The sequence below is a fragment of the Hippocampus guttulatus genome, chromosome 11 (assembly GCF_054856545.1).
Source record: "Hippocampus guttulatus isolate MCC_2025c chromosome 11, RoL_Hgut_1.0, whole genome shotgun sequence".
NCBI classification, from domain to species: Eukaryota; Metazoa; Chordata; class Actinopteri; order Syngnathiformes; family Syngnathidae; genus Hippocampus; species Hippocampus guttulatus.
Window position 1 is genome coordinate 19,564,083 of NC_141271.1, and position 20,804 is coordinate 19,584,886.

A 20,804-nucleotide genomic window follows, 5' to 3' on the forward strand; every position below is an offset into this window, starting at 1 on the left:
TTGCCTACTTTGAGTCGTTTGGACCAGCCACGACGCTGCTCATATTGTAGTGCTCAAAGAACTGTGCCACGCAATGAAATGATCAAAGTTTATTCATGTCACGAATCAAACAGCCGTTCCTGACTGTTGTTTGAAGTCATAGTCGTGTTCAGTCGTCCGTTAGAGTCGAAAAAAAGCGCGATTGCTATCAGTAAAATGGATACGAGTGGTATGTTGACGTGGTCCCGATGTCTTCAGTGGTCTTTGAGGCGGGCCAGGCCCATAAGGAACCGGTCTCGCCGCTCCCGCCGGGCCGACAGGTGTCGCTCATCGTTGGGGATCAGCTTGCACATCTCCTAAAATGGAAGGAAAGAAGAAATAAGTTATTTTGTTCGTCATAATATCTTCAGTTAATCGGGTACTGATCATTTATTCTTGTTTATGCATCCAGGTAGCTTTTATGGACACATGATGTCGATAAGTGCAGTGTGAAGAGCTACGATAGAATTTCGGGATAAAAAGTGGCTTCCCGTTGTCTTTGTGGATACGTACGCTAACAACGGTCTCGGCATCCTCGGCAAAGAAGTCTGGGACGGGCCCGAAGGACCTCAGAAGTCTTTGGATGCCTTCGCCGTAACGCTTCATGTAGTCTCCAAGACCTGCGGAAGAACGGCGGATCAGAGGACTACCACCAACATGGCCGAACACCACGTGAATGCCACACGATGACGAGGTGAGCACATTCGCGTCATTAAATGGTCATCGGAGATCAATGTTCATTTGCGCGAGCTCTACAAAAAGCGCCAACGTGATGCCCGTCGCTATATTGCTGCAGTCTTACGCCGAATATGTTCACAATGTTTTGTTGTTGTGTCATAAAATTTTAGACGGCTAATGTCGAGCTATTGTGAGTACTCGGAGGAGTGAATTGTTTATTGAGCAGCCCTAATAAAAACTCACAAATTCGGTTTGAAGAAGACACGATGACTTCTTAAAATCTTCATGAAAACACGTCAGGTTTGAGAAACACAAAAGTGTTGAGTTTACAAAGAGTCATTTGACTCTAAATTGTATATCGAGACAGTTGTCTTTTTTCGTTGATGAAAATACAAACGGCGACTGAGAATTGAGCCTCACTTGCACAAAACGACTTTTACTAGTGTTAAAAGCGAAACTCTTGTGCACGCTTCCTTCTCGTCGCAGATCATCATTGATTGCTCTTTAACCATTTCCTCGTGACAAAGGCAGTGGACATTTTGCTTTGGCAAATGATTGATGCCGCGCTTCAATAAATCTGTTAACCATTAATACACCAGCAAACGTGGCTGCTTGACATTCATCGACCCGATGCAGAATTTTCCGACGTCTCTCTGACGAGCAACGGTGAGACGTAACGTCAAAGATTCGTCATTTCTTTTGTTGCTGTTGACGGAGCCATAACGACGCAACCCTCTAAGACATTTGACCGAGTTCCATCGGAACATTTCGAACGATTCAAATATTTGTCAAAAAATGCAGTCGAAAAAATGGGACAAGCAACTCGTATATGAGGCAATTTTATTTTAAAAACGACAACAACAACAAAATAATGTTCACTTGCGATAGGCCAAGGAAGCTTTTGATCTTTTTTTAAGTCCCCGCACTTGAATTCACCTGAGCGCCGGTTAGGTGGGGGCTGCTGTTTTGGTGAGCGACCGGCTTACGGCAAAGACCGATAAACTCCCAGGCACAATCCGCAATTTTGGCTTCGCCATCCGATTTGAGCTATTTAAGGAGTTTGACAAGGTTCTCCGCTTCGGACGCCATGTGCGTTTTGGACGACTGGTGTGAGGGGGGGGCGGCCGGGGAGGGGTCGGCCATCAAAAGAGGCCTTTGTCGGGCCCCCAACGTGTTCCCGCTCACCGGCCCAGCGACTGTGCGGCTTTCACACCCGCAGGTGACATTCTCCATCTACCTGACGTTTCACTCTGAGCAACGCCGCGTCGCGCATACGTAGCATGTCATGTATGCAAGCAGCAGCATGTGAGCTATATGTTAGGTCTGCGTTTATTTTTCTTATTATTATTATGATTTAACAGTCAGCAGAGAGGTCAGTAGGTACAGCGGCACCAGCGCAACATGGCAGCCGGTGCGCGAGAACTATCAAAACCAAGAAAGATATCGCTGTCGGGCTGAAGCCAGTTTTACTGGGCAACATGAATTATACGACACATGGATTTGAATTTGTCGTGAAAGCACAAATCGCTAAATAAGTCAACCCCACCAAAGAGTTGATTGGCAGCATTTACCTTCAGGTGCATTGAGGTGGATGGTTTCCATGGGACCAATGAAGGCGTAGCGCATTCCCAGTCCCTCTGACATCACCAGGTCGATGTCCTGGACGGAGATGATGCCGTCCTGAGGACGCAGATGGACAGGTGAGTGTTGCACACGGCACCGATGTACGGTGATGTTGGGAAAATATGATGTCAACGGTTGACAAAGGAGGAATGAGGATCCGGGATGCGAGGGATGAAGGAGAGAGTCAAGGGACTGAAACTTCTTGCCCCGCCCGATCTGCTGCAGATGAAATGATAAGAAAGACTGACAACTTCTAGAATGTTCAGCAAAGGCCCGCTATTTGCAAAATCCTAAACGACACCGAAACATAGCACTTCAAGGACCAATACGTTTTGCCGAATTTGTTAGTTAAATGTTCATTCGTCATACTTTGATAGTAATTTCTATTTTTTCACCCTGTGTCCAGCTCTAATTTTACAAATGTTTTGAAAAATGTATATTCAATTAATATTTTTAGGTGTCTGGAACGGATTCATTGGATTTACATTATTTCCAATGGGAAACCTTGCTTCGGATTTTGGACCAGTCGATTTTAGTCAGACTTTCTGATTAATCCCGAGGAAAATTGAGGTTCCAAAGTACTTTCAACCTATTTGGAGATGGCGGAGCTTGAAGAACAGACGGCGGGGCGGCGTCCAGTGTGCGCATCAGTTCAGGTGAGGTTGTCACGTAGTAGGAAATCAAAGCCGAGAGCAAATCTGGTCAGTGGGGGGTTTCACAGGCCGCTCTTTGTTCAAGTCTGCCGTTCAACAACGAGCTTGTTATCTTAGCGGAGTGGTCGGGTGGGCGGAACCTTTTCCTCCACAATGATCACGATCCGCTTTCTCAGCCGCTCTGCTTTCCGATGCTGGCCTTGACTCAAGGACCCCTTCTCTCTCTCTGTGTAATTGGAGGGGGGTCTGCGTTACATAACGAGGACCACAGGGTCACGCTCACACAAACGGCAAACTTCACTGCCGGCCACATTTGATCTTCTAGTTTTGAATTACTGCTACTCGGAGATGGTTGCAACGCGGCGTCCCCGAGAGAAACACTGTTCCAAAGTATTTGCGCTCGCCACCAGCCGATTGACATGACGTCTGCTATGCTTGGTCGTCATAAAAGAAAAAACAAAACCCCTCGATCTAAAATCTAACCTGGAATTGAATTTAGGACATGTAACCGTTGTCCCGCAATGCTGATTCTGTCTGCATCTCGCACACAATCAGGCAGGACAACATTTCAAGCGACTAAACCTCTGCCCTATATTTTCTACATTTATCTGCCGGCGAACATTCCAGGTGAACGTGTTGGTCCACCCCCCAGCGAGGGGAACCAAAGAAGATGATAACATCGTTCCGGTCAGGCAAGTTTGGTCTTTTTTTTTCTCAACAATCACTGATATGAATGTTTGATTAGCATCAATTAGAAACGTTGCCTGATGGCTCCATCCATCCATTTTCCGATCCGCTTATCCACACAAGTGTCGCGGGGGGGGGGGGGGGTGCTGGAGCCCTATGCCAGCCAACTTCGGGTAGCAGGCGGGGGACACCCTGAACCGGCTGCCAGCTAATCGCAGGGCACACACAGACGAGCATCCATCCGCGCTCACACTCTCACCTAGGGACAATTTGGAGTGTGGGAGGAAAGCGGAGTACCCGGAGAAAACCCACACAGGCACGGGGAGAACATGCAAACTCCACACAGGCAGGCCGGAGCCGGGATCACCGGGCGGCCCCTTAAAACTACAGTTGATGCATTTTTGCAGTTCGGTGCACATGAATTCACATATTTGCCGATTCCCCCCCCCCCCTCTATTTTGGGGGGGATACTTGTTTTATCCCCCCCACCCCCATTTTGCCTGGATTTATTTTCCCCTATTCATGCCCCACCCCCACCCCAAATGGCAGGCTTCCTGTGGCTTCTTCAGACTTTTTTTTTTTTGTGGGTCTGCTCATAATCGACAGATCTACCAAATTGGCATTTGAGGGGTGAATTTTCAAGCGCAATTCCAATAATTGGGGGTCAGACTCTCCGATACGTTTTCAGCAACATTTGTTGAGTGATTGAGTACGGGAAAATCAGAACTTGAACGACCTTGACATGTTCACATTCTCCGCATTTATTTTGTCCGGTCACTCATTTCCAAAATCTGCTTTGGGGATAAAACAAGAAGCTGACGCACCGAGGAGTGGATGCTGTAGTGCATTCTGGGCAACGTGGTCCACTTTTAACAGCAGAGTGGCGTTTTTAACAGCTACCACTTAATGGAAGCCTCATGGTTCAGTCCCAGAAGAGGAGCCTCGCAGGGAGCCCGAACTTCCACAGGCCGGTGCGAAGACGCCCCTCACATGCGATCCTACACAGGAATTCCACAATAGCGAGCCGGGGGAGGCGCCGCCCTCACGCCGGCGGGATCAAAAGCAAACGTGCGCGGCGAGCGATTTTTAGGAATCGGATCAAGTGACATCAACCTGTGCAAAATTACGACGTGACGGCCAGTTTAAGGTCAGCTGAGAGGTTACGACCGTCATTTCCTCGAGGGTGAGCTTCACTTCTTGTAGGTGAAGCGGCAGTGGCGTGGTAGGCTGCGGGAGCGGGGGTGGGCGCGTGGATCCAAAAGTCAATGATATTGATGACCTTAATGATTAAATATCATTTTGTGTATCCCGCTTGCCTGGAACGTATTCCTTTTCATGCTCTTTAAGAGCTTAAAAGACCGCGAAGAGTGCACTCGGCTCAGGAGTCCAGAAAAAAAAAAATTCTAACCAAAACACTTAACACAAAGAATCCACTTCAGTCAAACAAACAAGTTGACGGGTGGAAGGAGAGAAGTTGGTCTGTGTCACTTACTAGCGGCAGCGAGCCTGAAGAGTTTCATTTGGTCTGTGACCAAACTTGTAACTCAATTTGCTCGGAAATCAAACCAATGTTCCCCATGGAGCTGATCAAATAATCAAATTCATCAAAAAAACATCGCAATGTGGTAGAATGCAATTTTCTAAGAGCAAAGGTTGCAATTTTTTGTTTGGTTGGTCAGTCAAGCTTTATTTTCCGTAGAATTGTTTGGTGTGCTCTCGTGAACGTGTTAAAGTATTGATGGGCAAATACCGATATCAGGTATCGCCCTGATACCGGCCTTATTTTTGGGTATCATCTACTCACGGAGGCTGCCGATACCAGCCATCGATACTAAGGGCGGAAAAAAAATGACTTGACATGAAGTCCTCCTCGGCAGCAGGTGGCGCTGTACTGTGCCAGTTGGACACAGGCTATTTATCGGAAAAAAAAAGAGGAGGACTTTTTTTCCCACAATTGCTCAAGCCTAATTGAAAGGAATTGATTTTGGCATGAAAATAGCCCACAAATGTCCCAGACTGAATTGCGGCCGTGCAACAATCGTACATTGTGAAGCGAAGGGTCATCCTTGACAAATGTGCATCTTGTGATGAAGTCAACTTTGATTTCCACATACATGATAAAAGAAAAAAAAACAACAACCCATTTAGGCGCCTCGCATGCCCGTTTATCCTCACCGTCATCGTCAAGCTTCTTTGCCTGACTATGTTAAATCACAGCGTGCGATTGAAAGAAATGTCCAAATGTCCGTTGTCCTTTCCAGGCCAGACTTTTTTATCCCACCCATTCGTGAAGATGCGAACAAACATGGGAGAATGAATGTCACTTCACGCGTGTCTTGGCTTTTAATACTATGGAGAATCCTTTGTGATGTCTCACGAGGAACCAGTTTTTCTTTTTAAGACCACTCTAACCTCGTTCTGCCCAACTCGTTTCTCTTCCGCATTTTGGGGGCGAGCGGGCGCCATGAAGTGGCGTCCACGCACAGGCGAGACAAATTTGAGTATTTTTCCCTCCCTTGCGACGGATGGTCTTGCATGAGCATCAAAAGGTCCAGTCCAGTCATGACATTTAAAATAATGTCAACGTTTTACTTTCTAGTGGTTGATAAGGCTTCTCCCCCCCCCCCTCCTCACCATCTTTGTTGAGTGTCAAAATGGCAACCGCCAAAGGGAATGACGTTGCGCAATACTGACCTAACAAGGACAAAGAAAACAAACTTGTTTTGCAGCCCCCCGCCCCCCCCCCAAAAAATGACGCGTAAAATGGCACCTATTGAAAAGTCCGAGCAGTGCTTCAACGTATTAGCGGAAGGGGTTTAAATGGTGCTCAAATGAAGGCTGCGAACGTTCGCGTCGCCTCGTTGACAACAAGATCCCTCCTCGCCGTCTCCATTACAAAAAGCATTGGTACTTTTTCACTCGGTGCGAGTACGCTCGCACGCGCCCGCATGTATCACGAGCCTCTTGGGTTATTTGAATTGGACACACGTTCACGCTCGAGCGCATCTCGCGGGGACGCCGAGTGACAACTTTTCACACGCGCGTTGCGCTGATGTAGCATGACTCGCAAGTGCATCATGAGGACCACATTTCTCTTCACACCCGCAGTGGATTGTTTCACGTTGCTTTTGGGTGACTCACTGGCACCCCCGTGAGGAATAAACTGTAATGACAGGATCCGCTCTTTCAAAAAAACTAAACAAAAGACCGTTCTGTCTTTCTGACGCACAGGGCGATTCACCAACGTGTCAAAGGGCCTCAGTGTAGCACCAGCTGATGTCAAGGAGAACCTCTTCGATGTCAGATTTTTGGGTGGCCGTAAGTATCGGTGGCTGGACTCGGTATCCTTCACGAGAACCGATAACTTGAAGTAAGCCGGGATCGGCATCGCTACTATTTATCGTTGTGAAGATTCATCCATCTACCAATTTTTTTTTTTTTTTTCCAGGACTGACCTGTATCAGCCTCCAAGATTCTGCAATGATGGCGGCCTGCACTCTGTTGAGCGCAAAGCCGTCGATCTCTTTCCTCAGGCGGACGGGCACCTGACCCACCTGATTGCAAAAAAAAAAAAAGACAAATATTGAGCCTAATATGCGTGAACACCATCTTCCACCTTTTGATTTATTTCGTTTTTACCTCGGTCATCAGGATGTGGGCGTTGTCCATAACGGCCGCCGCCGTGTCTGGGTGAGGTACGAGCTCCACAAGTTTGACGTAGTAGGGCGGGTTGACCTTGTCACATTGGAAAATGAGGGGAAACGGTATGTGTCGGGGGGGGGGGGGGGGGGGGAACGCTAACGCCGCGGTTCTTAAATTGGGGGCCACGCGCTCTAGCTCGGAATTCGCCCAAAGTCGTTAGCGAGAAATGGCGCGACATCGTTTCAAAAGTGCATACCCACATACGGTAATAAGGTCAGCGACGTGTCAATGAAACCAACATCATGGAATCAAACGACTGAGCCCTGCCGTGAAAGTCCTCAGCTCATTTCAACATAGTTTTAGTTTTTGACACCAAAAGGCCACAAGATGGGGCCAAAGTATTACTTTTATTGGTTTGGTCTGAACACAAAAACAGCGACCAGGTGGATTTTTAAGTGCACAACAGAGGACAGGCTCTCCCTCTTGGTAAAATGATAAGAAAAATATCAGTGTGCCAATTCTTATTTTGTTGACAAACGGGCGGTACTTACCGGATGGGAGACGAGGCAGCGGCTCCGGTTTTGAACCGATGAAAAGACCTCGCTGGGCACCAAGCAGGAAGTGGAGCTGCTCAGGATCACGTCTTGGCCCACCAGACGCTCCACGTCCCGAAAGAGCTTCTGCTTCACCTCCAGATTCTCAAAGACACACTCCTGGGAACACAAAACAAGCCACCGTAAGGTGTCAGAAGCGACAGAAACATGTTTTCTTAATTCACTAAATACAAATGTTTTATTGTGATTCAACGCAAAGATAAGAGTCTGCTTCATGGAGGATGACAGAAATCGGAGACTATTTACTGTTCTGACAATTTGGACATAATGAAATCAAATCAGGTCTCGAAACGTTGACTAGATTATCGAAAAATACTGATCGATCAATTTGCTAACTGATGAGTCGTCAATGACCCGTTGCGCCTTTCGTCCGCCCGGGCCTCAAGCTCATGACTGAAAGGCGATGACGCGGCTACAAAGACAATTGATGAATACACGATCAATGAATTGTAAATGACGGGACTGCTAACACACAGCAGGTCAAATACCTGCACAAAAAAGGCCCCCTGCAGAGCCTGCTGCAAGTCCTCGTGACTGCTGAGCAAGGCCAACTGCTGCGTGGCGCTCAACTGCCCTCTCAGCATTCCCACTTCCTGTAGCTCCATCATCTCCTTCCTGTACACGCACACACACACGCACGCGCACTGTAAAGTTTAACCAATGTGTGTTTTGTTAATGTTTCACTCCTGTTTTTTGTCCCCTTGGGTAAACTAACTTGTCCCACTAGCAGAGCGGGTACGATAATCAAAGGTGGCAAATGTTACTTCTATTCGGTACTTCGGAAGAAGCAGTGGTCGGATGACACAAAGTACAAGAATTTAGTTGCTGGGCTTTCATGGCTTTTTGTGTCTCTGTACTTGAGTATTTATCTTTCTGGTGGCTTTTTACTTTTGCTCCCTATATTTGGAAACAATACATTCATTTTTTCCTCCTTGCTTCGTCAAATATTTGTTTGGTTTTTTTTTTTTCAAACAGCCAACAGCTTAAAAAAAAAGACAGAGACAGGTGAAGTCAGTTGTAGTTGACGTTTTGGTTGGTTTGATTAAAATTTTGGACAAGTCCATGGCTTGATTGAGAGAATTGTCCCGCATTGTTGTCTACAGAAATGAACAGGGACAAATGCAATGTATTGTACCAGCTTATAACAACTGTAAGCTTTTGTTAAATTGTTAATTATTATCATTTTATATTTAATCATTATATTCGTTTATGCGAGTTACCTTAATTATATTCGGTTTAATACTTCCTGAAATATTCTTATGTTGCTTACATGTGATTGGGGAAGAAAAGCAGGAAGGTGGGTCGTTACCGGATCGTTCGAGAGTTACGAGGCAGACGTTGGAGAAATTTTAAAAAAAAGAGCTGTGTTCAAACGAAGTCGTCCTATCCTTTTTGCCCATTCTAAACGTAGAGCAATCCATCTAAAACCTACGAACCCCTCGACTTACACAACCACCAATTTCTGGGGCTCATAAATGATTCATCTAATCAGAATAAATAAATATGAGGTGTATTTTTACAGTTGCTGGCACTTGAAATGGACTTTTCATGTTTACACGAGTGCCTGTACTTTCTCCGAAGTACAAACTACCAGTACTTTTGCCACCTTCTCGTAAAAGTACATACACCTGTCCAAACAAGACCGGTTGAACTAAAAATACTGATACAACTTCTGCACTCGTGTAGTGTGTTTTGATTACTTTATCTCATTCAGAGCGTTGAGTGCAAGTCCCGGTTGGTTGTCGTAAAGTTTCACATTGTAGCCTCCGCTGGTGAACACCATCGCCCACGAACGACCTATCAGCCCACTGGAACGCACATGCACACAATTCAGCGCCCCGCACCTCAAAATATACATATAAATACAAAAAAATAAATAAAATGCGAACATGCATGGGGTAATTGCGTGCGGAAGCCATTCACGAACACGTAAAGATGAAGTCTCGGTCACCTGCCGACGACGGTGATGATCTTCATGTTTGCAGCGTTCATTTAGTTTTTTTCGAAAATGTGCTGGCCGTCTTGTCAAAACAACCTTGACGTCCACTCAGGCGTGCTAGCGCCTATTGCATGCTTGCTAGGGCAAATCAAGAAGCTCTAAACACGCCCACGAAATTACATGGCGCACGTAAACCCGAGAGGGCTGTTAGCAAACCTTCCTGTCGAGTCTTTTCCACGCATGAATTTATAATTATTATATTAATTTGTTATTCTAATAACGGGTAAAGAATGAAATAAACAATTATTAGCCTTCAAAAGGCTGGCACAAACTTGGAATTCCGCTTGTATCGTAGCAACAGCTTGATACCAGTCTCGACCAATGGGCGTGAAGCTCGGCGGCGATTGACGCGCTAAGGACGAATCATGCGTCGTAAAACAAAATCATGTCAAACCCATGCCGCGTGGAACTCTGGGATTGACAACAAACTGCTTTTGTCGATTTTTCACCCCCCCCCCCCCCACACACACACACACCGACGAACGTTCCAAACTTGCGAATTTTCGGAAGAAAACATGGAAAATGTGCATCTGGCGGTAGAAGAGGACGATATTTATTCGGGATACAACGACTACAACCCAACGTTTGACAACGAGGTTCGAACCGTTATGTAGCCCGCTACTACGAGTTGGCTAGCGTGTAGGCTAGTTGGCTGCACAATTGAAGTCCCTAAAATGTAAATTCAGGTTAATAAAGATGACTTTACCCATTCAAGGAGCTGGATAAGGATGCGGGCTTCCAAGAAGCGGTTAGAACCAGTCATGGAAGGAGACCCCCGGTGAGTATACACTGCACTGTAACTAACATTGTTCATTGTTTTCATGAAAACAAAAAAAAGGTCCCACCTCACACATTTAAAGTGGCGCTCAACATAAGTTAAACGTGAGCAGGCCACAAGACGTACACGTGGCTTTATGGTACTCTTGAAGCGCTTTTCACGTCTTCCACTGTGCAGATGACGGCTAAATGTCCTGGAACTGCCGCAGGGGGGCGCCCTTTACCTTCATCCCTTGGAGTAAGTCGTCCTTTTGAGTATTTGATCATGCTTTTATAGGGCTCGCTATAAATTGTGAAAGAATGCATGAAATGTCTACTTTAAAGCGTTTTTGTTCTATCATTAACCTGGCAATATTATATGATCTCGTCTTTGTTTCGTAGACTCGAGTAGCCCTTACCTCCTCAATCGGTCGACCTGTGACTGGAGCTGTACTGGTAGTTACAGTGTCATTTGCAGACATCTTTTGCAAAAAAAATTGTTATAACCGAGCGTTTACGTTAAAAAAATGTCGACGCTTTTTTTTTTTTTCAGGATGGCGCGTCTCGGCCCATGTCGGCAGTCAGAGCAGCGGGTTTCACCTCGTCGCGAGCACGTGGTGAGTTTAATCAATCTTTATTGTCTAATATTGACCGCCAAGTTAGTATCTCGATAATCCAGTAATTCCGTTTTCATGCGCAGGCTCATCTTTTGACCCTCTTGGTCAGTCTAGAGGCCCAGCGCCTGCACTGGAGGAAAAGAGAGAGGATTTGTGAGTTGAGGGTGTGATTTTACCAAATTCACACAAGATTTAAAAGAACCTAACTGTGATTTGTTTGTTGTTGTTATCGTCATTATTTTTTGTTGTCATCTTAGGCCCGAGGAGAAGATCAAGCTCTTGGAGAAGAAAGTGAACGATTTGATCACTGAGAGCTGCATGGCGCAAAGCACGGGCAACTCTCAACTGGTCAGAGTCAGTTCTCATTTGAAACAAAGAAAAAAAAACCCCCCATCACATTCAAACATTAGTTGTTATTGTGTGTGTTTTACAGGCTCTTGAGAAAGCCAAAGAGGCTGAGAGGAAGGAGAGACTCTTAGTGAGACAGAGGGAGCAGTCTGGCACCGCAGAACAACTCAACATAGATCTCACCTACGCTGTGAGTGTACCTACTTGATGCTAAGAACTTACGCTACGCAGTTGCTACCTCTTTTCTGCCCACTGTTTACGTGCTTCAGCTTAAGTTTCTGACAAGCGCGTCTTTTCAAATCGGGCAAGTTGGTGTAAGCGATGAGATGCTAACGTGTTGTTGTGATGGTGGGCAGGTTCTCCTCAATCTCGCTAACCAGTATGAAAACAATGAGATGTACCCCGAAGCTTTGAGCAGCTACCAACTCATCGTAAAGAACAAGATGTTCCCCAATGCAGGTGGGCTTTGTATGCATCACACCGTAGCAGGAAAAGATCGCTACGTTACAAAATTCAAATATGTTTTTTGTTTCAATTTTATTTTAAACATGAAACATTTACCCAGAATAAAGTCTTTAAATTACATGGATTGAATCCATTTTTATTTTCAACAATGTAAGAAATGTTTTGGGGAGCAAAGTCAGATTTTCTTTCAAGAGGAAATTTACATTTATGAGAAAAGAATAACTTTTTGGGGGATGAGGGGGAAGTCTTTATGTTCCAAAAATAACCATTTTTTTCTTCAACCAGAGCGTTGAATTTTCCAGAGAATATTTTTTTTCCAAGATATTGGATATTTATCCTGAGAAAAGGGGTATGTTTTCTTGAACAGAGAGAAAACCTTCTCAAACTAAATCATTTTTTAAGCCATAATGTTCCAAAAATAGTCTTTTTTTCCAGAATTGCAATATTTTTCCCCTGAAATAATTCAATATTTTCCATTTTTATTTTATTTATTTATTTTTAAAAATCAGGGAAAGGTAATGATAGTAATGTCTAAAATAATGTGTACTATCTGTGGGGGAAAAGTCGGATTTTGTTTTCTCAAGAAGCGTCTTTCTCTTTTTTTTTTTCCTTGTAATTTTGAGAGCGCAAAGTCACATTTTTGGGAAACGGACTGCATAGACAAACTGCAAACACTTGAATTAATTTTGATAGCATCTCTTAAAAGCAAGCCAATTGAGGCTTGGAAAGAAATGCAAGTTTTGACGCTGTTCTGCCCTCAGGGCGTCTGAAGGTGAACATGGCCAACATCTGGGTCAAGCAGAAGAGCTACGCCAAGGCCATCAAGTTGTACCGCATGGCGCTGGACCACATCTCGGACAACTACAAGGAAATGAGGATCAAGATCATGCAGAACATCGGCACCGTCTTCGTGCTCCTGGGCCAGTACTCTGACGCCGTGGCGTCCTTCGAGCACATCATGGGCAAGAGCCCCAACGTCAGGACCGGCTACAACCTGGTCCTCTGCTACTACGCCACCGGCGACGCCGACGGCATGAAGAACGCCTTCCACAAGCTCCTCGCCGTGCCTCTCCATGTGCATCACGAAGACAAGTACATCACCGCTAACGTGAGCGAAACACTTTCTGTGAGTGACTGTGTGTGTGTGTGTGGCCCAAAAAAGTGAAACATGGCAGAGTTAATTTCTGGGATGTGTTTCAGGATGACATCATTTCCGACATGTTGATGGAGGCCATCAAGAATGACAAGCTGCACCAAATGGAGCGAGACCTGTAAACAAAGCCGCACGTTTAGTCAGCGCGTGGGGATGACTAAATCACACGTTCATTTTCTCCCACAGGAAAGCTCGCGCCGAGAAGTATGTGATGACGGCCGCCAAGCTCATCGCTCCCGCCATCGAGTCCTCTTTTGCTGCCGGATTTGACTGGTATGTGTTTTGTTTGTCAACCAGGGGAAAGGTACATTTTTGTAGCTTCGATTTTTTTTCCCCCTGTTGTAAATTGGAACTACAAAATGATGATTCAAAGTTGGAATGTACTCATTCAAGAATAGTCTTTTATTTTTACCTTTTCTGAAATCTTGTAAAAATTTTGAAAATAGTCAGAAATTGTTGTGGAATAAATGATGAGTCTTATTTCTTTCTAAATCAGGAGTCCTGTATATAAAAAATGACTTTTTTTTTTGAAAGAATGAGAATATTACAAGTACCATCATTTTTTAAAAAATGTATATTTTCAATACCAAAAAGTTAATTTTCGGAAAGTTTTTGGGAAGAGAATAATCCAGTCATTTTTCTTCCAATGTGATTATATTTGTTTATTTATTTATTTATTTTGATTGCATGAAGACGATCGCGTCGAGTTCCACCGCTAATCTTTCATGTCCCCGTTCAGGTGTGTGGAGATGGTGAAGAGCTCTCAGTATGTGGAGCTGGCCAACGACTTGGAGATCAACAAAGCCATCACCTACCTCAGGCAGAAAGATTTCAAGCAGGTGAGAGCAAAGCATGCGCCCCCAAAGACTCGGCTCATCGTGTGCTGCATCTCAAGAATGCTACGTTTTCTTTTGTTTTCCCAGCGTTTGGCTTGCGTTTTCGTCTTCGCAACAGCTTTCCGCTCATTCTTTGCTCTGATTCCATTCTTCCTGTCTTTTGCCCCCCCCCCCCCCGACATTCCCCCGCCCCTCTCCTCGCTCTTCTGCGTGCATAAGGCCGAGGTATGTCTGCCTTCCGCTTCCTTTATTGCATTTGGACTCTGTTGTTTGGTCTCGATGCATCACTAAATACAAGTCCTATCTAAACTAGTGTGGCTTTTTGTTCTCACCTTGACATGTTTTGATGCGTTCAACAGGCAGTGGCCATACTGAAGACCTTCGAGAAGAAGGACAGCAGAGTGAAAAGCGCCGCGTCCACCAACTTGTCCGCCCTCTTCTTTCTGGTACGCGTTTTGCCCTTTTTAGAGGCGATCAAAAGAGATGTTCACGTCGACTGCGTTCCAGGAGAAGGACTACGAGCAGGCCGAGCGCTACGCCGACCTGGCCATGATCGCCGACCGCTACAACCCCGGAGCGCTGGTCAACAAAGGCAACGTGGAGTTCGTCAAGCGGGACTACGCCAAGGCGGCCGAGTTCTTCAAAGAGGCGCTGAGGAACGACTCCTCCTGCACCGAAGCCCTCAGGAACCTGGGTAAGCGCCGCCCTCTTGTTCCTCTGCGTGGAGCGTACCAAAACGTGGTTGTTGTTGTTTTGTTTTTGGGGTTTTTTTGTCGCCCGTCCCAAGGTCTCACGTACAAGAAGCTGAATCGTCTGGAGGACGCGCTGGACTGCTTCCTGAAGCTCCACGCCATCCTCAGGGACAGCGCCGAGGTCATGTATCAGCTGGCCGACACGTATCCTCCTTCAACATCATCACGCCAACAATAAAAATAATATCTTGCACTGAAAAAGTGATTCTTGATCTTGGCACGATCTGTCGGACCGTCATTGGTTTCCGACTTTGTGGCAGCGGTTTTCCTTTTCAGTGCGCAACGCAAGGTCCGCTAAGGCGTGCTCGGTTGAGTTAGCGATGAGCAACAAGCTAATCGGGTCTGACTTCTGTACCAGTACGAAAATTCCCAGACACGAGCCAACATCATGTTGAAAGTCTTCCGACAATGCTGTTTCCTTCACAAAAATTCGATATTTGCCCACAATATAAAATAGGTGACCTAAAGAGCAGTTGCTGGACTGATGTTTTTTCATGGCCTTGCAAGCACAGATTGTCATAGTCTGCCGTAGAAATGCGATACTCACCCCCCAAAGTGAAATATTTAACCAGGAAAGATGAGGGATAAAAATGAAAAAGAGAAATGTAATATTTTGCCATTAAAACGCTAGAATAGATTCATAAAAAAGAACACGATGGCAAGATTAGGCCACACGCTTCCATTTCTTACAATCAGACGGGCTCGTTTCCCACGTCAGTGTGAGAATTTGCTCACCAATCGGCTACACGAGTGCGTCTTTGCTCTGTGCGTGCGTTTTTGTTTTTTTAATCTTTAACTCTGTCAGCTATGAGCTCCTGGAGGACCCCCACCAGGCGGTGGAGTGGCTGATGCAAGTCATCAGCGTGGTCCCCAACGACCCCAAGGCTCTGTCCAAGCTGGGGGACTTGCACGACCTGGAGGGGGACAAGTCGCAGGCCTTGCATTACTACTGCGAGGTACCAGCGCGCAACGCACGCGACACACAAGCGCACCGCGTCCATGTCCTGAAGTAGTAAAACATCCCATACTCGCCTGACTCGGATTTTTATTTGTAATTTTTTTTTTGTACCGGTTGTGGACCGAAGTAGTCGCACTCCAAATCCCTTTGCTGGGAATGCCGAACGATTCCGAACGCAGTCGTTCCTGACTCCCCAGACCCCAACTCGGGAAGTGTCTCGACGCAGCCCGTGTTTGTCGTTATAACGCTGCCGATGTCCTTCGCAGTCCTTCCGGCTGTTCCCCTGCAACATGGAGGTGATCGAGTGGCTGGCGGCCTACTACGTCCAGACGCAGCTCTACGAGAAGGCCATTCACTACTTTGAGCGGGCCATCCTTGTGCAGTGAGTCGACGGCGCGAGCGGGATGCGCGCCCGCGTTGCTTTTCCGCGACCGAAACAATGTTGTGTTCTTTCAGACCGAGTGAGGTGAGGTGGCAACTCATGGTGGCCAGCTGCTACAGGAGAAGCGGTACGTGGCGGGTGACTCTGTTCGCGTTCATCAGATGTCTTTGCCCAGTTGAAAAATGAAATCTCTGATCCCCGTTTTTCTTTTTCGTTCCTCCTCCTTAAAGTCCGATTTTTGGACTGTAATCACGTTTCACAACTTCTCTTCGGTGTAAAAAGTGTGTGACAGCAGACTATGGAAGCAATTTTGATAATTTTTTTTTTTTAATAAAGAAATGATATGGTTCCTGCCCTGCGATTGGCTGGCAACCATTTCAGGGTTTATCCCGCCTATCGCACGAAGACAGCTGGGATTTGACACGAATGCATTCTATTTGTGCTCTGAAAACGATGCCGGCACGCCTGGTCTTTGATTTTTGATGAATCATCTGACAGCCCGCCTGCAGAATATATCCAGTCATGTGCATTCCATTCCACTTTTTGATCAGTTGCAAATTTTCTCGTGATTGTTTCCAGGAAACTACCAGAAAGCTCTGGACACTTACAAGCAAATCCACCACAAGTTCCCTGAAAACGTGGAATGTAATTCGACGGCGTTCCGAAGTTTCCACACGACATGACTCCTATTCAACGTCAAGAAGAAGAAGTATACGTCCGTGTGTTCAGGTTTACGCTTCCTGGTGAGGCTGAGTCAGGACATGGGCCTGCAAGAGGTCCAGGACTACGCCGGCAAGCTGAAGAAGGCGGAGAAGATGAAGGAGCTCAGAGAGCAGGTACCCAAAACGGCTTCGCGACGGCGCACGTCGCGGATGCAAAATATTCGAAACGACTGCGGCTCTTAATGCCGTCGAACGTCTTTGTTCCCCTCCCTTCCCGATTCAAAACACGTGTCCTCCTTTTGTGCGTCTCGCGGGGTCAGAGGTCAGCGCGGCCGCACGGCGGAGATCAGAAACGTCCGTCTTCTTTTTTTTTTTTTTTTTTTTTCCTCCTCCGTGGAGAGCAAACGCCTCACGGCGGCGAACACCTGACTCGCAGCATTGTCGTATTATCACCAAAGTGGTAAGACGGGGCTCGGAAAGTGGGTGTTCCCCGACGCAGATGCGATGTTTGACCACAAAAACAGCCTTTTCATATACAGCGCACGTGTCAACATGCAGTCGACGGTCCACAAAATTCGGGGTGCTTGTCCCCAAACGGTCGTGATTCGCGCTGCCAAAGCGCGAATCGTTGAGAGCAGACAAAACGTAACAAGAACGTGTTCATTTCAGTCACTGTAAAGTCACGCCAAGAACACTTCAAAAAGAAAGAAAGGAAGATACTATATCGAGGAGGGTAATTCCGCGGGTGTGTTTTATTGACCAGATTTTATGGTCACTTAACAGAAGCCCGCAACGATCGCAACATACATTTTGGTGAACATCCAAAGACGGCCTTCATTTAGTCTCCGGTGAATGTGCCGTAGCACGAGCGGGTGACTAGATTGTGGACATGAGCCTTCCGCGCAGTTAGTTTTCTCCCACGTGACCCTTGATGATCACAAATCCACAACACTTGCCCAGGTTCGATTGTCGGAATTTGTCCGAAATAATCTGATCACGGGTTTTTTTTTGGCTCCGGACCTGGGCAGGAGTCTCTTTGCCTTTCGAGGGCCTCCGTAAGAGAATAACAGAACCAGATGAGGCGCGTGCGCAGAGCCAGGAGCGAGCGACGGCGGCTACGAGAGACTTTTGTTAAATCGCAACCAGCTGCTCTCGAATGAGCTCACTCGCACGCGCCGCATGACGAGCAACTGTCGAGGAGCCAGAGTGCCAACTCGCCAGTCCCCCAATATTCCCCCGCAGGTCCAACGTCTCAACCGCAACAGTCCGTCTCTCTCTGAAGCGGCGTTCCATCATCGGCGCCGAAGCTCGTCAGTTGCGGGCTGCGGAGTCTTTCCAAAAGTGTCGTCATGGCTCGAATGACAGACGATCACGTTGGCTCGGACTTATTGGCTCTTCCATTCTGCTCGTTCTTCCCACCGAAGGCATTCTGACGCGATGAGCGTGAGGAAAGCTCAGGTGTCAAACTCGATCGGGCCGCGTTACTTTCCCGGCCGCGTTATTGTTTTTCGTGTGCACGTCAAAGACATTTTCGACCGAATTAAACGTTAAGCTGCGCTGTCGAAGACCACTTGGCCTTCTGTGAATCCAACACGGCTTTTTCCGGGCAACTTTTGAACTTCTGCGACGATTTAGAGTTCATTGAACGTAAACCGCTTTCGGAAACATCTCAAAACAATTTCGGGACTTCAATGACCGCATCGTGTGTTTGGTGTGGATGAAGGCCGATTGAGTCTACAAAGAACGTCACAATTTTGACAATTTAGGACTTGACCGAACGTAACGGGCTTTCTGTGACGCCATCGAGTCGTGGCGCCTTCGAAGGAACACAACATGCAGGCTTTTGGAAACGGCAAAGGCAATCGAGTATTCGGCGAATGTGACGTACACGTTTGCCTCTTCTTCCCTCAGAGGGTGAAGTCGATGCGAGAGGGCGGCGCCAGAGGTCGGAGAGAAGGCAGCGCAGGAAGTGCCGGTAAGTCCAAGATACGCGCACACACACACACACCGGAGAGCCGTCTCAGTAGTTGCCATGAACCCTCGACGCCTCATCTCTGATGAATGTGCTCGGCGACTCACTTTTCCCATGCACCCGAACACACCTTCACAAGACTTCGAGCGCGGCTATTTGTTGACTTTTTGAACAGAAATCCAAATGTGAGAAACCTTGAATGTACCTGAGATTTTTCCCTCTTTTCTGTCAAGCTTGCAGCGCTCGTAGTAGATCTGGACTGGGATTTTGTGGGGGGGGGGGGTGCTGCTCTCCTCATTCATTTTCGCTTTTGCCTTTTAACGTGCTGTGACCGTTTTGCTCTCTCTAACAAAGTTCACCTCCTGTTTAAGAAGTACCAAAATAACTCTTTAATAGAGCACAGATTTGAGTCTGGCTTCCTTATCATTCTTCTTGAGTTTCACTGCCAATTGTGTAACACTCCGCATGTTGAGAAATAACTTTTTGTGACACCCCCCCCCCCCCCCCCCCAACTTAGTGGGAGTTCTCATTCTGAGGCTTTGGGCCAAACGTTTGAGACTTTGAGGGAAGGCAGAATGTCTCCTGTGTGTTTTTTTTCTACAGCTTTACGTTACCACAGTTACCTGGCTGCCACGCGGGCTGCCCAAGTCTTTCAGCACATTTTTCATTGACTTTTATGAACAGAAAGTCAAACAATTCATGGCTCAGATGTGGGAACGGAGTGCACAATTTGTATCGGACAAAGGCAACAGTCGATCACAAAAAGATGTACTTTGACACACAAATATGTTAGACTTTATCTCCCAAATGCTAAAGTGCGATATTTGCTCACCGAAAGGCGACGTTGAGCTATAAAAAGTCCCACAGTACCACTTAAACATCACATAGAGGGTTTGTCTAGCATGCTATTTTGGGCCACAAAACAAAACAAAACCCCCCCCAAAAACTTTGCAGTAGTTTACCACACAACACTATTTGGGCACAAAAATACTCTAATTTGTCCCAGAAACGGGTCATGTTGTCTCTAATTGATATTGGACGTTTGGACAAGACCGTCAGGCTACGGAAATGTGATTATCTTGCTCTCCGAACACACAAAATGGCAACTGTAAGCAGTAAATCCAAGCGTGCCTTGCAGACAGCGGCCGCAGCAGCAGCAGCAACGGCTACAAAGGCGAGCGTCTGGGCGCCCCTCTGATGTCACTTCCTGCTTCCGGCGACCCTTACGAGAGCAGCAGCCCCAAGGAACTCGGTGAGTGGCCACCGCGAAGGTCTGGCTTGGCCAAGACGCGATATGCCCGAACAAAAAGCCGTTCGTGTGCAGACGCCTCTTACGCGGACCCGCTGGGGCCCCTGACGGAGCGACCCAAGACCGGGGCCAAGGCGCGGCCGGATGACGACGACTTCGCTGACGACGACCTTGGAGACGAGCTGCTGCCCGAGTAGCTTTATCGCGCACTTTAAAAAAAAAACGAATGCCAACAACTGGTTTGCGCACAAAAGGCCCCCCCAACATCGTTTTGACCAGTCGGCACACAATTGGGCGGACACGTTTGCCGTTATCAGACGCACGGAAAAGTCTCCTATAAATGTGCCTCTGGGTACTGGAATTGAACGAGAAGTGGGACATTTTCATTTTGGGGACAAATTAAAAAGGGATTCTAGAAAGTTGGGGGAGAAAAAAATCCGCCCCCTTTACCAGTTTCAGTTTGACACAAAGTTAAGTGATTATCTCAAATTTCAATGAGAAAAAAAATAACCTAAGATATGAAAGTTTTGACATTAAGACGCGGTCACAGGATGAATTAAGCTCGTGTCGCAACGTTAACACAGAATAGCAATATCTCCCAATACCGTGTCACTCTAATTTACTATTCCGTCTTTGGAAAAGCAGATTTTTTTTTCTTGCAAGCTGTATTGGAGCCCAGTACATTATGTACCTAATAAAGTAGCTTGCGTGTGTAAAATCGCATTCAATTTGATGATCCA

At 46.6% G+C, this 20,804-nt stretch overlaps 2 protein-coding genes and 1 long non-coding RNA gene across 7 annotated transcripts; 2 read left to right on the forward strand and 1 right to left on the reverse strand.

The window, feature by feature from the left end:
• Positions 1 to 74: 74 nt before the first annotated feature.
• Positions 75 to 10,855, reverse strand: cryl1 (crystallin, lambda 1). 2 transcript variants are annotated; one of them, XM_086124251.1, is made up of 9 exons: positions 10,621 to 10,855; positions 9,616 to 9,723; positions 8,404 to 8,530; positions 7,853 to 8,014; positions 7,299 to 7,394; positions 7,115 to 7,213; positions 2,268 to 2,376; positions 532 to 638; positions 75 to 335 (listed from the first exon to the last, which is right to left on the reverse strand). In XM_086124251.1, the coding sequence occupies exons 2-9, from the start codon at positions 9,696 to 9,698 to the stop codon at positions 234 to 236; spliced, it is 885 nt and encodes a 294-aa protein (XP_085980377.1). In that variant the 5' UTR covers positions 9,699 to 9,723; positions 10,621 to 10,855; the 3' UTR covers positions 75 to 233. The 2 variants fall into 2 exon arrangements, with proteins under 2 accessions (XP_085980377.1, XP_085980376.1); XM_086124250.1 differs by lacking the exon at positions 10,621 to 10,855 and adding an exon at positions 9,867 to 10,198.
• Positions 2,268 to 3,665, forward strand: LOC147198544 (uncharacterized). The gene is made up of 3 exons (XR_015102320.1): positions 2,268 to 2,396; positions 2,777 to 2,975; positions 3,600 to 3,665. It is a non-coding gene; the product is annotated as an uncharacterized LOC147198544 (long non-coding RNA).
• ift88 (intraflagellar transport 88 homolog) lies at positions 10,372 to 20,782 on the forward strand. 4 transcript variants are annotated; one of them, XM_086124240.1, is made up of 25 exons: positions 10,372 to 10,510; positions 10,630 to 10,692; positions 10,870 to 10,929; positions 11,073 to 11,126; positions 11,224 to 11,287; positions 11,371 to 11,440; positions 11,545 to 11,635; positions 11,721 to 11,825; positions 11,992 to 12,094; positions 12,862 to 13,226; positions 13,301 to 13,371; positions 13,440 to 13,526; positions 13,993 to 14,092; positions 14,177 to 14,314; positions 14,449 to 14,535; positions 14,597 to 14,783; positions 14,877 to 14,985; positions 15,647 to 15,797; positions 16,066 to 16,181; positions 16,256 to 16,308; positions 16,761 to 16,826; positions 16,911 to 17,017; positions 18,755 to 18,818; positions 19,954 to 20,067; positions 20,140 to 20,782. In XM_086124240.1, the coding sequence occupies exons 1-25, from the start codon at positions 10,430 to 10,432 to the stop codon at positions 20,259 to 20,261; spliced, it is 2,628 nt and encodes an 875-aa protein (XP_085980366.1). In that variant the 5' UTR covers positions 10,372 to 10,429; the 3' UTR covers positions 20,262 to 20,782. The 4 variants fall into 4 exon arrangements, with proteins under 4 accessions (XP_085980366.1, XP_085980367.1, XP_085980368.1 ...); XM_086124241.1 differs by having other exon boundaries at positions 12,862 to 13,208; XM_086124242.1 differs by lacking the exon at positions 14,177 to 14,314.
• The last annotated feature ends 22 nt before the right edge of the window (positions 20,783 to 20,804 follow it).

Bases quoted from the DNA above. Each gene is read 5' to 3' on its own strand.
- cryl1 (XM_086124250.1), bottom strand. From the start codon at position 9,907: ATGAACGCTGCAAACATGAAGATCATCACCGTCGTCGGCAG. The intron at 7,395-7,852 runs GTAAGTACCGCC...CAATGTGACAAG, and splicing joins GCTGCCTCGTCTCCCATCCG to GTCAACCCGCCCTACTACGT. The intron at 7,214-7,298 runs GTAAAAACGAAA...TTTTGCAATCAG, and splicing joins CCCACATCCTGATGACCGAG to GTGGGTCAGGTGCCCGTCCG.
- ift88 (XM_086124240.1), top strand. From the start codon at position 10,430: ATGGAAAATGTGCATCTGGCGGTAGAAGAGGACGATATTTATTCGGGA. The intron at 13,227-13,300 runs GTGAGTGACTGT...GATGTGTTTCAG, and splicing joins ACGTGAGCGAAACACTTTCT to GATGACATCATTTCCGACAT. The intron at 13,527-13,992 runs GTATGTGTTTTG...GTCCCCGTTCAG, and splicing joins TTTGCTGCCGGATTTGACTG to GTGTGTGGAGATGGTGAAGA.